This window comes from Elgaria multicarinata, chromosome 18 (assembly GCF_023053635.1).
Source record: "Elgaria multicarinata webbii isolate HBS135686 ecotype San Diego chromosome 18, rElgMul1.1.pri, whole genome shotgun sequence".
Lineage (NCBI taxonomy): Eukaryota > Metazoa > Chordata > Lepidosauria > Squamata > Anguidae > Elgaria > Elgaria multicarinata.
Genome location: NC_086188.1, coordinates 332861 through 356653, shown reverse-complemented (window position 1 = coordinate 356653; position 23793 = coordinate 332861). Strand labels below are relative to the sequence as shown.

General features: G+C 48.3%; 1 protein-coding gene across 5 annotated transcripts in view; it reads right to left on the bottom strand.

Annotated features, from left to right (window-relative positions):
* The window catches only part of PITPNM2 (phosphatidylinositol transfer protein membrane associated 2), a 121447-nt gene that overhangs the window by 43419 nt on the left and 54235 nt on the right, over positions 1-23793 (bottom strand). For all 5 annotated transcript variants that reach the window (XM_063143756.1, XM_063143759.1, XM_063143757.1 and 2 more), the window contains exons 3-5: positions 14638-14812; positions 2004-2218; positions 1264-1385 (exon numbers count right to left, since the gene is read on the bottom strand). In XM_063143756.1, coding sequence (XP_062999826.1) covers positions 1264-1385; positions 2004-2218; positions 14638-14715 — 415 coding nt within the window. In that variant the 5' untranslated portion in view covers positions 14716-14812. The remainder of the gene's footprint in view (positions 1-1263; positions 1386-2003; positions 2219-14637; positions 14813-23793) is intronic.

Here is a 23793-nt window from a genome sequence, read left to right as displayed (position 1 = left end):
TGAAGCGGCAGTTCAGGGAGCGCTTGGAGGATGTATAAATCCCAAAGCAAAACTGCCGGGCCTTCCCTCCCAAATATTGAAGGCAGGGGAGCCCAAACAAACCAGCCCCGCAGACTGCTGACGTCTTCCGTGGTTATGCGCTACTCTCTGCCTCCGCCAGTGTTGGCAGGACTAATTAAGCCATCTGCTGCCACCGGCGTGCCCATGCGCGCGCACACCACTGCCGCCACCAGACCCCGGCCTCAGAGCCAAGGCCAGGTGCGCTCTCTTCGCTTGGCTACAAGCCTTAAGAAGAGGAAACCGAACCTGCGCTCTAACACTCAAGGCGGTGCTTTGTCACCTGGGAGTACCGGGCAGAACTTAGGCAGGTATAGAGGGTGTGTGTGTTGTGCGTATGGCACACAGAGAATGGGCGAGATCTGGTGAACACTGGCATGTACACATGAAGGCTGACAATCACAGATTAATTTCGTTAAATGTCTGAAGATAGCCATTTCCTCACTTCTTCAGAGAAATCTACCTCAGTCAACATAGCCGTGAGTTTGGGGTAATCAAAGTTCACGCCAAATACCAGGCACTCACTGTACATTGGTGCAAATTCCCGGAACGAGAAAAGGCTTGGCGGGCAAGAGAGGCCTCCTCCAAAAAGCCCCGCTGGGCCATCCATCGCTGGAGCGGCTGTCACTGGCCAGGGAGGCTGGAGGCAGCACACGGGCGGACGCCAGCGGCGGCAGCGGCAGGGGCCTTGCTGCTCTTGCCGAGGGACTCGTTCACCGCTCACCGCAACCCACAACCTCTAGAACAAGCCATGGGTTGCCGGGGGGCTTGTTACCCCCAAATATACCACCCTGTGGAAAGCGGCCTAGGTTCAGACAACACAACAAGCCATCACGGTTAACAAGCCACGGTGGGTTGTTGCGTCGTGCGAACCCAGTCCTGATGGCTGCATGCTACTTCCAGCATCAGAGGCAGTGAGCCTATGCACTGCACCAGTGGCTGGGGAACATGGGCAGGAGGGTGCTGTTGCACTCGTGTCCTACTTGGGGCTTCCCCCCCACTCGCAGGAGCTGGCTGGACACTGTTTGAAGAGAATGCTGGACTAGATGGCCTCTCGGCTTGATCCAGCATCAGGGCTCTTCTGGTGTTAATAATGCCATGATACGGACGGACACCCACAAACACCCGCAACAGCAACTCTCAGGTAGGATGAAGAGAGAGACTGGGCAGGGGGTGGGGAGGGATGGGGTGGAGAAGAATATTCACCAAGAACTGTCTGCCTCTTCTCTGCAGGAGAAAGGTTGAACACGTTGGCTTGCTCTCCTGCGTCAGCTATATAAAAGGTTTCAATGTCAATAGAGAATTTTTCCACAAATGGGCAGGTGTACCTGAAAAAGAAAGAGCAACAGGAAAGCTTAGACGAAAAGCCTCCTCACGCCAGAGCGCTTAAATAAAAACACCACATACACAGCAGGGAATAAAGGAAGATGCTTTCCAAAGCAACACACACATACACACGCCTTACAGTGTGACACAGAATTCATTAACACCTTGGTTTTCATAAGACGAACATCCAGCTTTTACAAACGTGGCAAAAACCAGGCTGCCGTTGTAAACGCTGGCTTGGAGAGAGCTGCAGAGCAAAGGGCCAGAAAGCTCGCAAAAGAAGCGGCCTTGGAGGGGACGGGTTTAGGGCGAATGCTTAGAGCAAAGAACGAGGCTCACGACACAAATCACGGCTCAAGAGGCGGGATGCAAAGCGATCGCTGCGACTCGCGGCAAAGTCAGACCGCGTGCTTGCCATGCGTGACGCGCCACCGGGGTCCAGGCAAAAGTGGATACCGGGAGGAGGTGGCCGTTTCACCCTTCACCCTCGTCTCCTTGTGTCAATATCAAGATCTACCTCACAGGACTGTTGTGAAAGCAAACCGAGGCCAATCTCACAAATCACTCTGTGTATTGAAAGCACCGGGGAAACGCTAAACGAACGGAGAGGTGCCCGATACCTTGTCCTTGTATAAGGATACGCATTCCACGACTCCTCCTCGACTCTCAGCGCTGCCTTTGGCAGGATAGACCGAAACCAGCTGGGAATATGCATACCAATATGGTAGACTTTATGGGTATACTGCCCATTGCCACCAGGACCGTCTGTGTATGGCCTGTTTTCCAGGATCTCTACACCGCTGCCTTCGCCACACGTCTCTTCTCGGCTCTTTTTCTGAAACAGCAACAAAAAATGAGGAGGAGTGGATTCAACACTGTCCCGAAGTCAGTCGAGTCTTTGACTCTGGACGGCATTTGCAGTGAACTGAGCGCCGCAGAGCTGCTGATTTGGCCACACGACTAGTGACCTTGGTTAGCCCTACGGACACCATTTCTAAAACTATGTTTTTTAAAATTCAGCATTGAAGCTCCCTGGGTAAGTTCACAAAGTAAAGCTTAAAACCACAACATACAGTAAACGTAATATAAAAATCTTAAGTGTAAAACAAAGAAAATTAGAGCAAAAGCCAGCAGCAGTGCAAAGATTTAGAAGCAATGGAAGGACGAAAAAGCCTAGGAAAACAGAAAGTTCTTCACTTGGCGCCAAAAAGGCCACCATATAGATGCTGGACAAGCCTCTCTGGGGAGGATATTCTACAACCAGGGTGCCACCACTGAAGAGGCCCTCTCCTTAGGTAGCCACACGCCTCACATTTGGCAGGAGGATGCAGAGAAGGGCCTCTGAAAACAATTTTAGGGTTTGGCAGGCATATAAGGAGGGAGAGATAACCCGGGTCCAAGTCATTTAGGGGCTGATAGATTAATACCAATCCTTTGAATAGGACCTGGGAATGGACTGGCAGCCAGCCTCATCCGTAGCATTTTGGGAAAGTTGGCTACTTTACTTTGGTAAGGAAAGCTGCATTCAATGCCTAAGCTTCAGCTGAGAGGCCAAGAATATTTCCATGTTTTTAGTGTGCGCGCGCTATCAGAAGGGCTAGTACAGGAATTTCCTTTCTGAAACAAAACAAAATGTTATAAGTCTTTCCTTTAAAAGGACCCCCCCCCCTTTTTGGTTTGCATTTTATAAGAGCTTACAAGAGGCCACTACTTAGGGAATTAAAGACAAACTGAGATTAGAGTTATGAATTGGCTGTAAAAGACACTTCGATAATGATCTTTTATTTTTGGCAGGCAAACAAGATGAAAAGAAATTCCTGTTTAACAAAAAGAATGATTAATATAACACAGAAGATCCAAATCTCTGTCTGAGGACAAGATGGCAAGGAAGGCCGCTAGTAAGAAAGGGGAGGAGGACGACGGGAGTGTTGCAGTTCCTTTCCATCCAATATCTGGAGTTCTACATATTAAAAGAAAGAAAAAAGAACCAACACCAAAGAATACAATAAGGCATTTAAAGAAGTCTGCCGCTTGAATTACAGGGAGCCAGATCTGTGACAGAGACTTGCCTCAAATTGGGGGGGGGGGCTTGTAGATTGAATAAGGAGCCCCATGCCCCCCCTCCCCCATAATTCAAGCACTGGTTTCCATGTTTATCTCCTTACTGGGCGCAGTGAGAAAAGTCCTGTGAAAAGGCTTCACGGGAAGTCCTGCCCTCTGCGCCTCTGGCATAGCCCTTTCTGCCCTCAGGAAACCTGTTCTGTATCAAGGTGCCTGCCAAGGGACACGGAGAGCCAGCCCCAGAATCCCTGCACATTGCAAAGGATTCTGGGATGCTTTCTAGGAGGCACATCCTCAGAAAGTGCAGGGCACACGGTCAAGGCCGGAAGCCTGTCCTGGAAGATGCCCAGCGGTTCCCTGAAGCTGGGCCTGACAGGAGGGGGAATGGCGGCAAAGGAACGGAGGGTTTTCAAGAGACCTGTCTGCCATTAGCCCGTTTCTCATCATCACTCCGAGGGACATGGCCGCAATGAGAAGCACAACCGGGCCACTCACAGTCTGCGGTTCTGTGCAGAACGGGGCATCAGACCCCAGCGTTCAGGTTCCCCGAGATTCTCCGCTTTCCTTAAAAGAAGATTTTAGTCCTTATGGCTGCACAAACAGACCAGAAAATGTCACGGTGGCTGGTGAAAACCTGGGTCCCCAAAGGGCGGCTGAATAAGGGCCAACGAGAAGAGACAACTGGCAACTCAACTGCCCAATCTCTAGTCCCTGTTTCTTGTTTGAACTAAAACAGCTGTAGCCCCCCCCCCCCTTCAGATCATGAACAGAGTGCTGGGGGAGGGAGGGGGTTAGGGCAAACTGAGCATGCATGGTGATATCTACTTGTAGGCATTGTAGGATGATACCTACATGTTTTCCCCCATGTGCAAATAAGTGTGTGTGTGTGTGTGTGTGTGTGTGTGTGTATGTGTGTGTGAGCAGGGTGTAGGGGGAAATTTTAACTGGGAAAATGGTATAGGGGAAAAGCATTAACCTTCCCACCATTCAGTGCTGTGATCCAGATGGTAAAGGGAGTTGCTAATCCAAGATCAGGAAAAGAGAGAATGTGGCCTTGGTGAAAGGCCCCGAGGGGAAAGGTCCTCGATAGAAGCTTCAGGAACAGCCTGGAACTGTTAGGGGCAAGTTACGCCTGATCCATGATTGCACCAAGCCCTCTTGTACTGTATTAAAATCATAGAATCCCGTCCCCCGCCTCACTGCAGCCAACTTCAAGCCTTCTGAACGGACCCCGTCAATGGATTTCCAAGGCAGGCGGCGCGTGACGCAGCCCCCATCCCAGCGAAAGTAATGGCATTAAGTTACTCGCAACGGGGAAGGCAGAGAAGCAGCTGCATTATGATTAGCAACCATGGCAGTTACTTAAAAGGCTTTCATTAAAATAAATCTCCCAGCAGAGCGGCGTAAACATGGGGCCGGGCGCAGCACCTGACCTCGCGAGAGCAGTTACGGAGAGAATAATTCCGATGGATGCCATCGAAGCAGCTCAGCCACCCATCCATCATCTACACTTCACAACTGAATGTTTCTTAAAAGCTGCAAATAACAGCTGGACAAAAGTAAGATGAGCCACCGACCTTCCCACTCACACGTGCAGGTCAACGAGAGCAAACTAGAATGACCCCCAGCCCTCCTGGCAAAGGGCAGGAGAGCCACCCACATTTCGCAGGGCCTCCAATCCCAGCTTCCCGGCATCTGTTCAAGCAGCAAAAGACATTTGGAAGCAAGTGGAGGAGCGAAGACCCAGGGGCGGGGGGGGGGGGGACGACCCCCTGTGCTCCACCTCTATTTCTCCCTTCAGGTGGAGGCTACCGGCAGAAGAGCTGACTCTGGAGCCTCCTGGGGCAGGAGCACCACTTGATAAAACGCGTCCCAGCTCCTTAAAATGCCGCTGTCGTCACACAATGCACTTGGAGAGCGAAGACGCCACCGTGGCGGCAGAGCTGGCTCCTGGTCTGAACGGCCTCCCTCCCCAGCTGTGGGTTGGCTTGGAGGCAGCAGCTGGTTCCAGGAAGCCGCCTGCCTTTTAAATTCCCCACAGTGACCCAAAACCATGCAACCTGAGGCACGTCAAGACACAGGGGGGAATTTAAACTACCCCCACCGCCAGACCAACTGGGGGAATGGGTGGGCAGGAGGACCAGACAGGCCTCAGCATCAATGGGGCCAAAGCAGAGTCAGTAGGGCCTGGGAGCTTAAGATACATAGAAGCCAGAAGCCAGTTAGACAACAACTGGATGGTTTTCCCTGCCTTGCATATGACCTCGGGCTATACATGCACACTCACGCGCACAGAACAGAAAGAGGTGTGCAAAGTGGAGAGACAAGATTCTTAACCCAGAGGAAAAGCATTGCTCTCTCATTTACTGTTGATTGTGGTTTCCAGGCTGAAACCTTTCAGTGACAGCCACGTGAGACAACATTTACGACTGGCAGAGTGCACTTCTGTTGCCACGGATTGCTGAGATGCACGTTGCTGCCCGGGGGGGGGGGGGGATGTACCGATATATAACTGAAAGCCCAAGACGAATACACTTGCTCGCAAAGGCTGTGGCTCATTAACAGCCCAATGACAACAGAGCTTGTTCTCCAGGAAGAAATAAACAGCACCTTACCTTTCAGCCTATATTTTTCTCCAATATTTGGTGGGTTTGGCGTTTTGAGATCACGCGTGGGGTGGGTAGCAGCACTGCTTAGGAAACTCAGGTGCAAGAATCAGAGGCTATATCTAAACAAAATTAAGCACTTTTAAAGTGGAAGAGAGTCAACCAGTGAGCAAAGAAAGAGACTAGAGGAAAACAAGGGGCAGGGCTGCATTCTGCGCTAAAACAAAAAAGGAAAGGAAAAAAGTCTGCTCTCAGACAACCGGAATCCTATACGGAGTACAGTGGGAATTTACAACTTGAATAAATTATACAAAAGAGAAAATTTCCATAATAAATTCTGCACACTACCTTGCATCATTTACTCTGGTTTTGCCGGCCCTAACGAGGGCCCAGGTGTTTAGGCAAGCGCTGAAGCCTTGCCCTGGGTCTGGCCAGGGGAAGCGTGATTTCTGCAGCAAGGAGAAGAAACGTTAGGGAACCCCAGGAGGGTCGCCAGCGGGAGACTTCGTTGTCTGGACTGCCTGTAAAATCCCATGAATGAGGCAGGGCAACAGCAGCCCAGGAAAGCTGCAGCCCAAGGTGTCTGGAAACGGCAGGACCCGACGTTGGGGCCTTCGTGCTGAGGACGGCCTCTCTAAGGGCAGCACTGGCATCCCTAAACATCTGGGAAACAAGGCTTCTGTGGACACCACTTCAGGTGTCTTCATGGGCCTCACCTGCTGCAGCCACACATGACCAGCAGGCCTCTTAACTCATTGCTCATTTGCTGCCTGCTACAACGGCCTCCAGAACCGTACGAGGAAGTGCAGCTCCCGCACATTTTAAAGACAGCTGGGGTTCGATGAGCCTCCCCTGCAGCACTTTGCAGTGACCCGCGCGGAATGCCGCTGCCTTGTCCCTGCCTGCCCAGCTCTCCTGCAGTGCCGTTCCTGTGAGACCAGGCGCCAGCAGCCTTTGCCAGAGGAACAAAAGCAGCTGCCCTCTCCCGGTTCAGACAAGGCCAAAGCCTTTTCCGCAGAGTGGCAAGCCGCTCTCCGCCGCCACGGCCCTGCAACTACTACCTGGTCTCTCTATTGGTCTTGGTCTCTATTGGAAACACCAGGGGCCGAACCGAGGGCCCTTCTGCACGCAAAGCGCCACCACTAAGCCATGGCCCCTCTCTTCCCTCAAGTCATCAACCCGTCAAGTACCAAATGCAAAAAAGGGCTGGAGAACCCGGGATCCGGAACCAGACCTTCACCCGTGTTTGAGCTGGTTTGTTTATTTATTTATTAAATGTATATACCGCCCCATAGCCGAAGCTCTCTGGGCGGTTTACAACAGTGAACATTAAAAAGTATACAAAATTTAAAACCATCAAAAATATAAAAACAACAGTATAAAACAGTATCCATTTTTTTTTGTGCGCCTCGGTTGGGTTTGCTTCTTTTCAAGTGTACATCTAGACATTTATTGGGCCAAAGCTCTATGGCTCCTCAGGAGCGACTAGCGCCCCCCCCCCCAATCACAATCCACACGTCCCAGCAAGGAGGAGACAACGTCCATGAAGCCGAGCTTTTCCAGCTGCCTGCTGCCTTGCTAGTGCTGAATCCCTGTGCTGAATCCCCGCTTCTCTTTCGGGCTTCACTTCTGTCTAGCCCAGTTCACTTCCCCTCTCAGATATTTATACGCAATCACTGTGTTTTGTCACTGAGTAATTGTAGCATAAGTGAGCAAGTTGACAGGGTACCCAAAATTACTATCTGTAATAGGTAAATTTGTGTGTATTACAGAACATGGTTCTGTCGGGGTGTGTGTGTGTGTGAGAGAGAGAGAGTGGAGGGAGGGAGGGAGGGAGGAAAGTGACAATACAAACGGCCGTCTGGCAGCACAAGGCTTCTTTCCTCATCACTGAGGCCCCGGAAGAGCCGGATTTCAGCTATCGCAGGCTTCCATCCTCTAATCTAGTTAAGGGAACCCTTTCCACATTAACTTGGGGGAGCGTTCTAGGGCGGACTCTCAGTTCATGCAGAGCGCACATCTACGGATCTATATGTGTGTGTATACACATATACCGTATGTATATTTATGTAAAACCAGTGCCAGAGAACAGGTCTACCATTACTGGTAGATCTGGTGATTGAGCAGCAGCAGGGCCTAGTCACCAAATCGAACAAGTTGGGTAAACCTGGCCTCTGAGAAACTCGTAAACCAGGTGGCCTCCTCCGCTCCCTATTTCTCAAGGGGTGGGCTGCCAGCGGTCAGTAGGTAGGCCGAGCGTGGGGACAGCTTTCCAGCCACAGCTGAAACCCTCCATTCTCCCACCCAACGCTTATTTAATTGCACTGTGACTACAATCAATTTCACAGCCCCTCAAATCCTGCATTTTCCTAACCCTTCCCCTCCCCCCCTCCAAAAAAAACCCCACAGGCCAGGAGTCTGGATAACATCACTGGACTTCATGGAAGGGTTACCATACACCACCCTAACTTGCCTGGCAAAATCGGAGCAACTAGATCTTTGGCACTGGATAGACACCCTATAGCTACACTAAAATTCTTGGTTTCTGAGTTGCTTTCTGTGGGGCAGCAATCACTTCTCCACCTAGGAAGACCAAAAAAGAAAATAAGGTAAGTGAAGAAAGAACTGCCTTAGAAATTAACCGGGAAGATCTTTCTCTGGACAATGGCTGTGTCAATTATTGCTATGACTTTATTAATTGGCTATTGGGTAGGGAGCAGGGTAGTTTCTCATAAAAGGAACGGGCAGAATTATTGCCGGCTTGCTTTCAAAAAGAGCAGGGTAAAGGTTCCCCAACTGGGCTGTCTCCCATCAGCTTGTGCCCTCAGACATACAACGGAGCTCTGCATGCAACAGAGTCAGACGATGCAGGGATTGTAGCACATCCTCACGTCCCAAGCAGAATGCAAAACCAGCAGAAATGGAGCAGCCCTGTTGGAGACAGACTCTCCTCCTTTCCTCTAGAGTGGCCTCTCCTCTCACGCCTGGGTGGACGGCTGCGCGATATCTCGGAACGGTCTGCAGTGCTCGTGGGAGGAAAAAGGGGACCGTGACCAGGCAGCTTCAAACGCTCCGGTTGGTATGTACCTGTTGCAACAGTGAGATATGTGAAGTCTGGCATCTAAGAGCCACGAATAAGCGGGGCAACGGCAGATGGCGAGGCTTGCAGCTTCCATTGCTGGGAGCTGAAATTAACCAAAATGCTCAGAGCACCGTCTCGCTGCTACTTTTTCACAGAATTACTTGCAGCTAAGGCACAGTTGCTTTTCAATGGATTCTTTTATGGCGCCAAGGTATCTGGAAAACAGTAAGCCCATACGTGCTGCAGTCATTTGCACGCACACACACACACACACACACACACACACGGGAGCGCCTGTTTTATCCTGGGCTGTCTCTTTGCCATGGCATGAGTCACACCTGGGTATCATTAACCAATTCTTTGGGATCATTCAATCTGACATCTAATTCATTAGAAGCAATCCATTTGCAATGCTGGCAGCTTTCTGACATGCATATAGACAGTGGTCGCTTTATGCCTGACTGTTTTTCAGTGACTACAGTGTCTTACAATGATCGAGGCTGGGGTGTCATTTAGGGTGCATTGGGAGGGGGGGAGGGGAGTGTGCACATGTCTTCCTCATATTATGGACCATGTCCCTCAGGAACACTCCTCCGCCTGGCCAATTCAACTGGCGATCACTACAAACAATTAAACAGGCATTTGTACTAGGGATGAATGGCAAAGGCACACAAATCCTTTCCTGTGAAGAAAGAGGTCTTGTGACCTGAGCTGACAACATTACTGTGGGTATAAAAAGTTAGCTATAACAACTTTATTGAACGGTGAATATTTCACTGTGAATACCTCCAAGGCTGGACCCTTCGAAGCTTGTTTAGGATCCCTCCCTCCACTCCACCCATCTACTTCAACCTGAGAAGGCATAAATCCTAGAGGACGAAACCCCATCACAGAGATGGAACGACCACGCTGTTGGTCAAGGCCTGAAAAGAACGGCAGCCTCCCACAGACCTTTCAGACCACCCCCAACCCCTACGTTTGGTCTTGCAGGAATGGATTACATGCTATTGATTCTAAGGCAGGGGAGCGCTCAGACAGCTGGACACACCCAAGCGCAGGTGGGAAGGTACCTTCTGCAGCGACAGAATATCCCCAGCACCTTGGCTCAAGCAGCCATTGTGGAATAGCAACGCATAAAGGACTGGGAAGCCCACTTGGCCATGGGAAACTCAGTGCCCCTGAGAAAGGGCCTTGGGAGAGGGTTGGAGCCCAGTGCTAAAGCATGCAAAAGGTCCCAGGCTTTGATCCTTGACATCTCCAGGGGAGGTGGGGAAAGATCCCTGCTGCAAGTCAGTGGAGACTCGCCTTCTCCCACCTGGTCCCCTGCAGATGTGCTGTACTACAATTCCCACCATCCCAGTTGTCCAAGCTGAGAGAGGCTGGCGTAGACAGTATCAGCCTAAAACCAGGTAACTTATTTATTTATTTATTTATTTATTTATAGTTGAAGCTCTCTGGGCGGTTTACAACAGTTAAAAACAGTGAATATTAAAAAGTATATAAAATTTAAAATCATCAAAAATATAAAAACAACAGCATCCATTTAATGAACATAACAATTCTTTTAACATGAAAAGTCTATCTCTGCTTTCTTATGTGTATTTTTAAAAAAACATGCAGTAAGCCAAAGTGATTGTGACTTGAATGACACAACCCTCGGGAAGGAAAGGAGGATACCAACGTGGTAGATCAATTAGGCCCACGTCTATTTCAGGAACATTGAACATCTGTTCAATTTCTAAGAGAAATTTTATTGGCTTTGATATGGACATTGTACATACATGTCTTTATATTGTGTCAGGACAGACATCCCAATAAACCCAAGATACAAAAGTATTCATTTCCATCCCAGTCAATGGGTGGCCTCGTTGCACACCAACACTTTCCCATTCACTACTGACGCAGAGGGACTGATCAGAATTTGAAATTATGCTTATTGCTCGGAAAAAATTCAAGGGGTCCTCAAAGGGATTTCCCCACTTGTAAATCCAGCTCTCGTAGTCGTCTCTGTTTAAGGTCTGTCGGCATCCCAGGTCTGCTGTTGTGGTCGTACTGATCCTTATCCAGTCAGCAGCATCATTGCTACGGATGATACAGGGCAGCCTTAAGCGCCAGCATCTGTTTCCATGGCAATGAGATTGCATCAGCAATCCAACGGATTTGGTTCAGGCTAGCTTTGGCCAGGCTCCTGCACAGCACATAAGTCGTTAGCACTGACAGCAAACCCAATGATGCCGCTGGCAACCACGGAGAAGGGCTGTGCGTGCCATTTGAGCCCCAACATGCACCTTTCCTACGCCATGTAAGATTAGATCTACATATTAAAAGATCTGAATGGCTGCAAGGAGGTCACTTTGAACAACCTGGGCCTGAACCTGAGAAAGCAGCTCACAGGGGCTTAAGGATTAACCTGGCTGAAACCGAAACAGTCCTACCGCGCTGATGCTACAGAATCACGTTTGCACAGGTTGCTCCTAATAAAGTACAGGTCTTCAAACGATTGCACCACTGATCCGTGGGAGTTGGTCAGTGGGCAGGGCCCTCCCTGTGGCAGCCAGGTTGGACTGGGCAGCCTTCAGGGCCTATATAGTTTTATGGTTGTCAAAAAAGGCTTGTCCGCAGGGCAGCTGTTGCATGATGCACAACATCTTTGCGGGTATGATTGTTCTTCCAGACTCTGGCCAGTTCCTCCCACATCAGAACATGGGCAGACGGCTTAGGGTGATCCTGACCAATGGAAACTATGCTGCCATGTGTGCAATGAACGAGTCTGGGGACGGTGGGAAAGGCACGGACATGTGTAAAGTGAGAGAGAGAGAGGCAGTTTGCTAATAACAACATTGTAGGGCCTGTTCTTTTTCAGACTGCTCATAGCAGAAGGCCACAGAGCACGGTTCTATTCATCTGGAACACCTCATGAGGACAGGATTATTCCCAGCTCTTAGAACAGAAAGCCTATGTCCAGACCTGGCTGTATAACTTGGTTCACATGAACGACAACCCAGAGTATGAGTTGAGCATGGGCTGCTGCTGCACACATAAAGCATTAATAAAGCATTAATGCTTTATGTGTGTGTGTTCTGTGTTTTAGAATTTTAAATTTTGTATACTCGTTTTTATCTTAATTTTAGAATTTCTGTAAACCGCCCAGAGAGCCCTGGCTATGGGAGTGGTATATAAATGCAATAAATAAATAAATAAATAAATAAATAATCCTAGGATAACATTATATGTGAACCCTGGACTATGGTTTAACTAAAGAGTTGTTAACCACAAACAACCCAGAGTTCACAACCATGGTTCCAAAGGGTCTGGAATCCTGGCTCCAAGGGGTCTTAGGCCAGATACCAAGGCAGCCAGCCAGACCGAAGCACCATTGTAGCAGAAGAGAAAGCACCCCTGGTTAGCTATATGTGCCATCAGTGCAGATGGCCAGAAGGAGGAACGGGCAATGGACTCCAAGGGGTCAACGGATTGTGCTGCCTGCCAAACCAATCTTCATCATCATGAGATAAAGGCTGTCATCCAAAACATCTGGAGGGTGCCAAGGTTGCAGGAGGCTGAACCAGCAGAGCTTCTCTCGTGCCCGGATGTGGCGCTGCTTCTACGTATTTCCACACTTTGGCCACCAGCACCCACTGATGTGGAGTTGGGGAGGGAAAACACAAACTATCATGACAACAGCTCCCAAGACATCATGGAAGGGGGACGGAGGCACCTGGCATGCTATGCTGCTGGTTCTTGGTGGCAGCCGTGCATTTAGGGCATTGCCTACCTTGTCCCAGGTAATTAACTGGAATAGTTGCTACTGTTTGGAGTAGCAACAAATAAAACCTGTAGTATGTATAACCTCAGCTCAGGTCCATTCTACACTTTGAACAATACACACACACACACAAATAAACAAACAATAAACAACAAAAGTGTGTGTCCAAAACACTTCTCCGCAAACGATGGCCAAGAAGCTACCAAACCAAATTCTCTAACAAGCGTATTAGCATTAAGAAGACACCTGATGGAAAATGTTGGTATTGATGGAGTCTAAAATCTAATAAAGAAAACCAACTCAAGTTCAGATCCACTGATCTGCAAGCACGTCCAGGGTACATTAAGTCCACTGCTGTAATGTAAAATTAATACTAATTGATGGAGGCTGTTATGTGTTCGTTGCAGAACAGCAAACCACCAAGACGGCAGGCAGCCAAGGCACTGAAAGCACTGCAAAAAGGGAACAGGGGAGAGTCAGGGGTGGGAAGGATGAGAAATGGCGGCTCAGAAGCTGCAATTAATCCAGCATCAGCTTTCAGGCGCTTTAAACCACAGCCGGGGATTCCAGGAGAAGAAACGATGCATGAAAGTCAGAGATTTCGAGATGGTTTATTACAGCCTGGCACATCCCCACAGGCACAGGGACAGCAAAGAGCTGTGGACTGGAGGGCCAACTCTACGCCACTTTCTTGCTAACACCCCAGTGCCTATTTACGACACACTGCTTTAAATCAGCACAGGACCGTTGTGTTCCCTCTTGGCTTCCAGGGCTACTCCAATCAAATTCAAGGGCACTTTACGACGAGCTACTTCAAGGAAAAGGCCCCGAGGAACTCGGTTGCCGTAACAATTGCCTTGCTGAGGCAAACCAAGATCGGTCAAAACCATATTCCACCCCTGCCCCGCCTCCCCTGCCCCACCAGCTGCTTTTGAGGGCTCCCATATTTCTGGGCCAGAGGCTCCCTGCCTATTCCATGAACCAGGTCAGTGGGTGGGGAAAGAGAGAAGCACCCTTCCCCACCTCTTCTCCTCTCCAAATCCCCCTTATTTGAATCTGCTTTGCTATTCAAAATAAATAGAATTAGGGCTCTGTTACATGCATTTGCATATAATGGAAAGTTAGCCCCTGGCAGTCACATGTTTACAGATGGTCACCTACTATACCTCTCCTAGTCTGAAGTAGGGGACTTGGAACTAAATCGAACTCAGGAGAAAGACTCCTAAAACAGAGCATCTTTCGTCACAGACAGCGCACTGAATACATCCCAGCCAACAAGTCTCTCTCTCCCCCTCCCTCCCTCCCTCTACACAGAATCGTGCGCCTGCTGTTAAATTTTTCATAGCTAACGTGCTTCTTACCCTCCTTGTATGTTTTTTCCCCTCATTTAAACATCTATTTAAATTTGGAACAGATAATTAAGAGGAAATAATCATAGCACATTTTTCAAAAGTAAATCAGCTTTGGGCAAAGCCATGCGGAAATGAATGAGCCCCCCTGAGAAACTGCCTGCTAAGCTTATGCCAGTTTGCTCTTTTTTTTTTTTTAAAAAAAAGAGCAATTTGTTCACTCAAGTTAACCATCTTCGCCAAGAGGCAACAGAGTGCATTCTGTGTAACTCAAAAGCAAGCACACTCCTTATGCCCGTTGGCGGGAAGAAAAGAGATGCCACCGTACTCATCTGGCACCCTCTTGTTCTTGTGGGACAGCATGTCAACAAGGGGTGTGTGTGTACCAACCTGTATCATGTACAGCTGGGCAATCCTATACTCTTCCACGCTCATCGGAAGAGGAATCCGATACTCCTTGATGAGCATCTTGAAGTCCGGGAGCCCTTTGGTCCAGTCAGAAGTGTGAGCCAAAGGCGTTTATGGGAGGGTGCTTAAATAACAATAAGCTCATGCATTGATGCCCCTGAAACAAAAGCAGAAAGAGAGATGTATTTAACATTGTACTTTGAAGTGCCTTCCTTCTTTCCTTCTTGAATTAAACAAATGATAAGTCTCTCTGAATAATTCCATTTTAAAACTGTAGCCAAAAACAGCAGCCTGCTTTTGCCACAAGACGTAGTGATGGCCACCGATTTGGATGGCTTTTAAAGGGGGTTGGATAAATTCCTGGTGGAGGAGAAGGTGATCTATGGCCACTAGTCCTCCAGTATCAGAGGCAGTCAGCCTGTGTGCACCAGTTCTTGGGGAACATTGGCACCTACGTTATATGCTTTTAGACGCCAGGTGAAGACCTTTTTATTCTCCCAACATTTTAACAATCTATAAATACATTTTAACATGGTGTTTTAAATTTGTTATTTTGCATTGCTGCTGTTTTTATCTGGTTGAGCTTTTTTATTGTATTTTATATTATGGTTTTATACTGTTGTTTTATATTATGAATGGTTTTAATTTTTGTGAACCGCCCAGAGAGCTCCGGCTATTGGGCCGTATAGAAATGTAATAAATAAATAAATAAATAAATAAACATGGGTGGGAGGGTGCTGTAGCACTCATGTTCTGCTTGTGGGTTCCAGTCAACAGCTGGCTGGCCACTGTGTGAACAGAATGCTGGACTAGATGGACCCTGGGTCTGATCCAGCATCAGGGCTCTTCTGGTGTTCTTAACAACCATATTTTTCCTCCCTAAAAAACCACAGGGCCAGACCCAACACACACAATGGGGGCCCAACACTGACAGGGATCCAAGATAGATTCCAAGATATGTCGTTTTCAAAATGGGCACATACAGATACACACAGAGAGGGGGCCAAACCTCGCCAGTCCTTAGTTGCAATGTGAGAAACACGAAGGACGCCCCTGTTTTGAGGTGGGAGGGGCTAGGAGAGATGAACACACTCAGACATGATGCCTAACAGGAACTGCACACTGAGAGCCAGAGTGAGAAAGCGGTGGGAGCGTCAGACCAGGACTGAGGAGGGCCCGGGTTCAAATTCTCACTCAGCCATGAAGCACACTAGGTGAACTTGGGCCAGTCATTCTCTCTCAGCCTAATCTACCTCACAGGACTGTTGGGAGGATAAAATGACATGCCAGGGGAGGGGGGAGAGAAAAGAGAAACCACATACGATGCTTTGAGCCCTTTGCAGAAAATGCAGAATATGTTCAACGTAGAACCCTTAAAACAGCACTATGTGCATTCCACACCTGGGACCATGCTGCACCAACCAGGAAAATTACATTCAGTGAACAGAATCTCAGGATTTCAGCTTTCTTTCTTTTAAAAGCAAGTTACTAGCCCTTATGGGTGTGAATGGAAACCTCAAGACATGCAGAAGCAGTAAGACTAGGCAGGGGTACCACTGGGTTTCTGTATAATCTAGGTTGGTACCGTGTGGATTTTTCTTTTCTCTTTTTCAGCACAGCATATCCAGAGCTCTGGCCATAACCTGAAAGCGCGAGGAGAAGGCTGCTGCTACGGTTGCTAAGCAATGCCCAAGTGCTTCCATTCCTCCTGTCTGCAAAAGGACATGAGGAAGAAGCCAGCTGGGTGGCCCCTATATCAGTGCTTTCAAACCGTGTATCAGGGAACACTTGCATTCACTGGAGCCTTACCAAGAGTTCCTGAAAGAGAGACACTCTGTAGTGGTGGAGAGGGCCCACCATCGCCCATTTTCCCCTGCCACACACGGCTGCAGTGATGTGCTGCAGTGCACAGTCCCAGCACATACGGGGTGATGGACAGGCTTGGCTATCACCCCATTGCATTGCATGTGCCCCAGAGCATCCCCCAGAATCCTCCGCAAAGCATACAGGGCTTCTGTGTCTGGAGAGGGTTCCCTGAGGGCAGGAAGTTTGAGAACCACTGCTTTAGGCCAAGGTCCCCCCAAAGCCACCCTTGGCCACAGCAGAGAGGCCTTGATGTACTCACTACCAGAGTAGCAATCAATATTACCGCCTCGGTGAGCTTCACAGGCTTAACCATAAAGGCTTTTCCATGCAACTCCTCCTTGGCTGAAGTGTGAAAATACTTAGATGAAAGATGAGAGCTTTTATCACATTGTTATGCTCCATAATCTCTCTCTCTCTCTCTCTCTTAAAGAGGTGCCCTGTTTGGGGGAATGAAGGGAAAGCCGCCAAGGGTCCAAAGGCTCAGCAGCTTCTCTGTTCCCTCTAATGGCTAGGAAACCACGAAGCCAGACCAAGACCACTCCTGTCTGGTTTCATATTCCTCTGCAAAATCTACAGGCCGCCTGGTCCTTTCTCAAAACTGAAACGCCTAGGACTGTTAACCGCATAAAGAATTAAAAGCATTTGTATAATCCACCTTTGCATGGAGCTCCTAGGAGTGTCTCATACAGATTTACTCCAAAATGGTTGAGGAAATATGCAGTTTCCTGACCATTCTTTGAGCCCATGTAAAGAATGGCCAGTCCACCTGCTTTTTAACCAATTCCAGTGCAATTTCTTCTCAGAGGTAAAGCCCCATCCATTGCATTCTATGGAATGTATTCCCATAATCAAGACCAAAGTCTCAGTACAGGTGTCTTGCATGGGGCATAGGAGCTGTCAGATAAATAAATACTAGCTAAATTTAATAACCCAAAACTATCACTCAGACAGAAGGAATTGCTATCTTTTAATATTTTCTATTTCGACCTTCATTACAGGGAGACATCAGAGCCAAAACAGACTCATAACATAGGCTGCTGTGCCTTTTAACTTTCAGTCTGCCCATTTAAAGTCTGGACCATTAACATGGAGTCCAACGGTTGGTTAGCCAACAAGAGCTTCAGTTGATTAACCGACCATTAAACCAACTAATTGTTCCACCTCTGGCCAGACTTTCCTCAGAACTTCCCATTAGCTATCAGCGATGTCACATTAGCAGCCATAAGCGAGGCAGAGAAAAAAGTGCGCGCCCATATCAGATGGCCACACGCCGGATCCAGGGTAAATCCCGTCAGCCCCTTCAAAGCGACATATCCGTAATGGAGTGCACCATCTTGGAGCAGCGTGTCCATCTCTCCTTTTCTCCCTCTCCCTCTCTCTCCCCCAGGACCCATTTGCTTCTGCACCCTTGCCAAGCGCTCAGTATTCACAGTTCCTGATGGGAGTCAGCCTTGGCTGGCCGCTCGAGGAGGACCTATGGTCCCTCACAGGATCAGGCCCTTAGTGCCTCCGTTCTCCCAAGAAGCAGTGCCAGAGGTAGCGACTCAGCAAAACTACCCTTGTTTTAGGGCGCTAAGGCTGAATAGCGTGCGAGAGAGAGAAGCTGAATGCCTTTTCTCCAGCAAAACGTAGTTGCTTTTTAAAATCAGGCTGGGTGTTGATGTCACAATAACTCCTACTTATGAAAGGTTCAGTTAAGGTTTCTCGTACCTCTCCTGCTCCCTTGTCCAGTGCAGGAAAGTCCTGGGGCTTAATTTGTAGGATGAGGTGTACCGGGGCTCAAGAATTGCCAGGAGAAACCGTTGCCCCCTAATCTAAGACAAGCATCAGCCGAATTCATTACTCAGTGGTGAGAGAAATGCACTCTGCACACGTGCAGAGACAAGCTTTTTATTTCCCTCATGGCTGGCTGGGGAATGCTGGGAGCCGTAGGACTCCACCACCCGCAGGGTCTTGTGCCAAAGGCTTCACAGGAGGAGTCAGTCCTGAGGCGTCTGAAGGAAGCCACAGAGTATGTTTTGGGGGGAAAGAGTGTTTTGAATTGAACACCCACATTCTTAGGGACGGTTTTTACAGACTGACCGTGGCTGTTTCCCACATCGGAGGTCACTTTAGCAACCCTATGGGCAAATCCAAGAGAGCGCCAGGCGTCCTCACGCCCCTCTCAGGGGTGGGAGCGTTCGCACGGAGGGCCGCCAGCTCTTCCTCCTCACCCCACCCCACCCCACCCCAAAAAGGACACTGGGGGGGGGGGGTGACAGCAGTGTCATTCAGTTGTAAATCTGAATCTGCTTAGAAAAGCTTCAGGATGTGAGAACTGAGGTGAAAAATCCCACTTTGTGAAGAGAGATGGGAGAATGATCCCAGAGTGACTTTTGCCCATGTTCCTTTCAGAGGGTTGGAGGCCTGAGGCGTTATTATCTATCTGATTCTTTATGTGACACTTTTCAGCCCCCCAGAAGTCCCCCCCCCCCACACACACCTTCCAGGCAGCTCAGATAAAAATACTAGAAAAAGGTAATAAAAGCCAAGAACAGAATAAAACCTGACAGCATAAACCAGCAAGATGTTCTTCCGGTATGATACGAAGCACACATTTCGGTTGCTAGAGCAAGGCCACCAAAGCTAACTCTGTGGTAACACTGGCAAATGCTCATCGCCTTTTCTACCAAGTCCTCAGTCTCCGTGGGGAGCCAGCGCCTGGTGGCAAGCGGCTGGTGGCAAGTGCTTGCCAGCGTGGCCACGAGGGCAGAGCTCGCCCGCCCGCCACGGGAGAGGCCATTTTCCGGTGGCATCCCCATGGCAACCCTAACACCGTCTCCAAGTCTTTTTCATTAAAGTGGCAATAAAGCAGGCCCATCCTGACTCCCTCAGAAGCCCTAAATAAATTAGCTGTCTAGCGCTGCATGATAAACAACTGCTCCCCCCTCATTTCCAGCTTCTTGTTTCATGCCTTTTTACTGCTTTTAAATTGCTATTATACCTGTCAGAAGAAAACCCGGAGGAAATTTCCCCGGCGTGACAGAACCGGGAGGGAAGCGGCTCTGCAGAGGCTGCCATTCCTCCCCTCACAAACTGACCCACATAATTCCTGTGACAGGCTAATCCATCAGGAGAACATTCCAGAACAGGGTGGGGATAATCTCATTAAGCCGCTCTTAATTAATATTATCAAACACAGCCATGATATTTATAACCGAAACAGGCATGAGCCAAAATTCACCCAAGGAATATATATATATATATATATATATATATATATATATATATATATATTTTAAAAGATGAATTGAAATAGTATAATTCTACCCTGGAGGAATTTCTAACCTGCTTCCTCGGTGGGTGGTTGTGTTTTTAAAGGACATTAAAGAAAGAATAGAACAGACGACCATCAACATGAAAGCAATAAAAACTGCAGGAAGCTGGGAACTGAAATAGGGAAAATTACACAAACAGGTAATCTCTCAGACAGACACAGCCAAAGTGCAGGACTGTACTTCAGACTGAAAAACAGGCATTAGACACCCTTCCATTTGGGGTCTGAATAAATGAGCATTATGAAATAATAACAAGGAAAATCAGCCATTTCCATGGCATGAGGTTGAATTGCATTTTAATCCTGCTCAGGAAATTGGATCTACCTAATGCACAGGGTTGCAAGAGGGAAAGGGATGTTCCCTGCTGTCTCTGAGCTGTTTTGTGCAGTCTGGTACTTCGGGAAGAACTGGGGCTTCGCAACGGGCTCTTTGCTAGTTCTTGCACACAAGCCACACTGGAATGCGCTTTCAGACATACACATCCGCCCAGTAAGACCAGTCTTCTGCCTAATCCAGGCGAGCTGCTAGAAATATCAGGCAAGCAGTTAACAAAAGCAAGTGGGATTTTGAAGAAATTGGACAGATGCTGTTTCAAATCCAGCCCAGCCTGTGTGCTTGCTTCTGCATCCCCTGCTCAATCCATACATTTGAAATTGAATCAATGATTATAAGGGCACGTTAAGCCTTCAGTGCACTCTCCTCAGGAAGAAAACGGACACTATAAACATCGCCCTCAACTCTTTATTGCTTGGTTGACATGCCTCTAAGGCTTAATTACTAGCAGTAAGAGATTTAAGGTCTGGAACTGAATTGGGCCTCAGGATGAAAGAGGTTCCCCAACCCTGCAGTAGAGTAAGACGGAGGGAAATGCTGGGGGTGGGGGGGGGGGGGGAGAGAGAGAGACACAGGGTCAGGAAGCAGAAGCCTGGGCCAGAGCTACATCTTGTGTCAAATCATTATGAACGTGGACTAAAAAGCAGGGAATAACGCTATGAAAGCAGTATATGGAATGCGGATTGTGCCCAACCGTTATCAGACCGCTACAAAGCAGTCGTGTAGACCTAGCCTTGGGCCTGGCATGGATCTGGAGGGCTTCACCTTCACACGAGTTCCCTCAGTGTTATTGAGAATTAAGATGATTTAGTAACACATTTGCTAAATAAAGCACTTTGCAAGAGCTTTGCAAAGGAAATCAGCTGGGTTGTAAACTAGTTTGCTTTGCTCCATTCTAGATTTTAGCCAAGCTATTCAAGTGGAACTTTTTAACTTCTGCAAATTGAGGAAAGATTGCCAAGTTCAGGCTCTGCAGATAGACTAGACTCAAATGTATGTTTTCTCTCAAAACATGGTTGTATAAAATGTTTTACCACATCCCTCCTTTTTTTTAGTGTGCATTTAGGAATAGGGTCTAAAGAAATATTATTAATACATACTTCCTCATATTTTGTTTTAATTTACTTTCCTTACTTTAATTTCCTTACTTTAGTAAGGAATCTTCCCACTTTGGCTTTTAAGAAGTTGTCAAGTATGCCCCTGAAGACTAGTGTGAGGAGGAAATACTTCTGAGCATAGGAAAGACCAAGTGCAGAAGGAGAATCAGGCATTTTACTCTCTCTCTCTCTCATACACACACACACACACACACACACACACACACACACACACACACACACAAACACAGAGACAGCTGAACAAGACTGTAAATGCTATCAATGCTATTAGAAATTATAATGTAACAGTTAAGCTGGAAAGCGATCCCAAGAGGCTTGGGCCTACGGTTGCTAAATGGATTTTTTCCCCATTCACAGCAAAAAACATGACATTGCAAAGCATGCAGTACTGCCTTCTCGATGCAATGCTCTGGGGATACGTGAATTGTTTGGATAACTAGGGGTTCATGTAAAAGGAGAGGGGTATTAACCTAAAAAAAGAAGACAACCAGGGGTGGGGGACAAGGTAGTGCAGAATGGGGAAAGGGTGTCACCAAAATGACCATGGGGCTTGGGCAACTCCCCTAAGAGGAAAGGTTACAGCATTTGGAGCTCTTTGGTGTAGAAAAAGGAACGAACACGGCGGAGGGGGCATCATGGTGTAGGCATGCTGCAGAGAAAGTGGAGAGGAAGACATCTTTCACACACACCCCAGAACATCAGTTGCTCCTGGGGAACATGGGCGGGATGGTGCTGCTGCCCTCGCGTTCCGTTTGTGGACTTGCCGTAGGCACCGGCCCGGCCCCTGTGGGAACAGAACGCTCGGCTACCAAGACCTTGGGCTAGATCCAGTGGCGCTCTTCCTACATCCTTGCTCTTACGAAAGTCCTCAAAGAGTTGCTTCCTTTTCAAAGACTAGTAACTGTGATACTCCACCTCAAGTGCCCAGGTAGCGCACATGCACACACACACCCCACACACACAGAGAACAGGTGGGCTGCAGAAGCCCTTCGGAATTCCCTTGTCCTGCCCAGTGACGCGGCCTTCCTGGGTGCCCTTCTCGGTGAGGCCGTCCGTGCTTTGCTGGCCCAACACGGCTTCCTGGTGGTGACTGGGGAGGGAGGGTGGTCAGCCCGGATAAACAGGGTCTCCGGCTTCTGAATCTACTGTCAAGACCCCAAACATGACGCTCAGAGTCGCAGGGCATTTTGGAGAAAGACAGTTGAGGTGGGCACGTTTCGCATGGGGTGGGGGGAACTCCCAACCAATTTTGCCAGTTGAGCTGGGCCATGGCTCTTTAGACAGCTTCACAGCCGATTGTGGAATCCGCCCCTTACCCCATCTAAACTGCCAATTAACGCCCCCTGCACACAGCACTAGGAAGTCCTAGGGCAGATGTTCTCAACCTGTGGGTCGGGACCCCTTTGGGGGTCGAATGACCCTTTCACAGGGGTCGCCTAAGACCATCGGAAAACATATATTTCCGATGGTCTTAGGAAACTGTATTGACTGAACTATGTCATGTATCATCTTTTGTATTATTAAGGCTATCGTTATGTATTATTTTCATTAGCAAACCATCCCATGACAATGGATCGTGCAGAGAAGAATGAAAATAATTTTATGGTTGGGGGTCACCACAACATGAGGAACTGTATTAAAGAGTCGCGGCATTAGGAAGGTTGAGAACCACTGTCCTAGGGAGTGCCACTGACACAAGAAGCCCTGGACACACACACAGAGAGACCAGAAATGGCAGGCAGACGTGCAACTGGGAGAGACACAGGGCTCGCTGAAAGGGGCAGCTGCATTTATGAGACTTAATCCTCTTCCCATTATTAGATGAAGTTTGACGTCACCTTTTGAATTTAAGCGCTCATTAGGAGCCTAACATTTATTACAGCAGAAGGATGGAATAGGGCCAAACGCCATCCAGCTGCACCGTAGCTATTAAATCTTGCTACAGGCCACAGGACAGTCAAATACCTACTCACAGTAGCCAAAGAAAGGAAAATAAAAGATTAAAAGAAAGGGGAACAAAAAAATAGGAAAGGAAAGGACGAAATACACTCACAACCCCACCCCCACCCCAAATCATCCCAGGTTTTAATACGAACTCACAAAACAAGATCTTATTTCTTCTACTAGCATTAATGGGAAACGAATATTGAATTTCAGTCTTTCCTGACATATTAAATGTGGCAGCCGTGCATGTTCCTCTCACAATGTTCCCAGCAACAAATTGGCGATTTTAAACTTTAATGGCAGTAAGGATCGTACTCTAAATGGCCACTGGAAAATTAACATAAGAGAGCTATTACATGCCTGAGAAACGGAATGAAACAAAAGCAAAATGACGGCTGATCTCAGCCTGCTCTGTATAAGCGGCAGGTCGGGAAGCAGTGGGCAGAATCACACGAGATCTAATCTCCACATGGAATAATTCCGACTGCAAAGACGTAGTGAAACAGAGGGTGAGAGGCAAGTCCAGACCTTCTTCTCTCTTTGCTAATGGCAGACGGTGC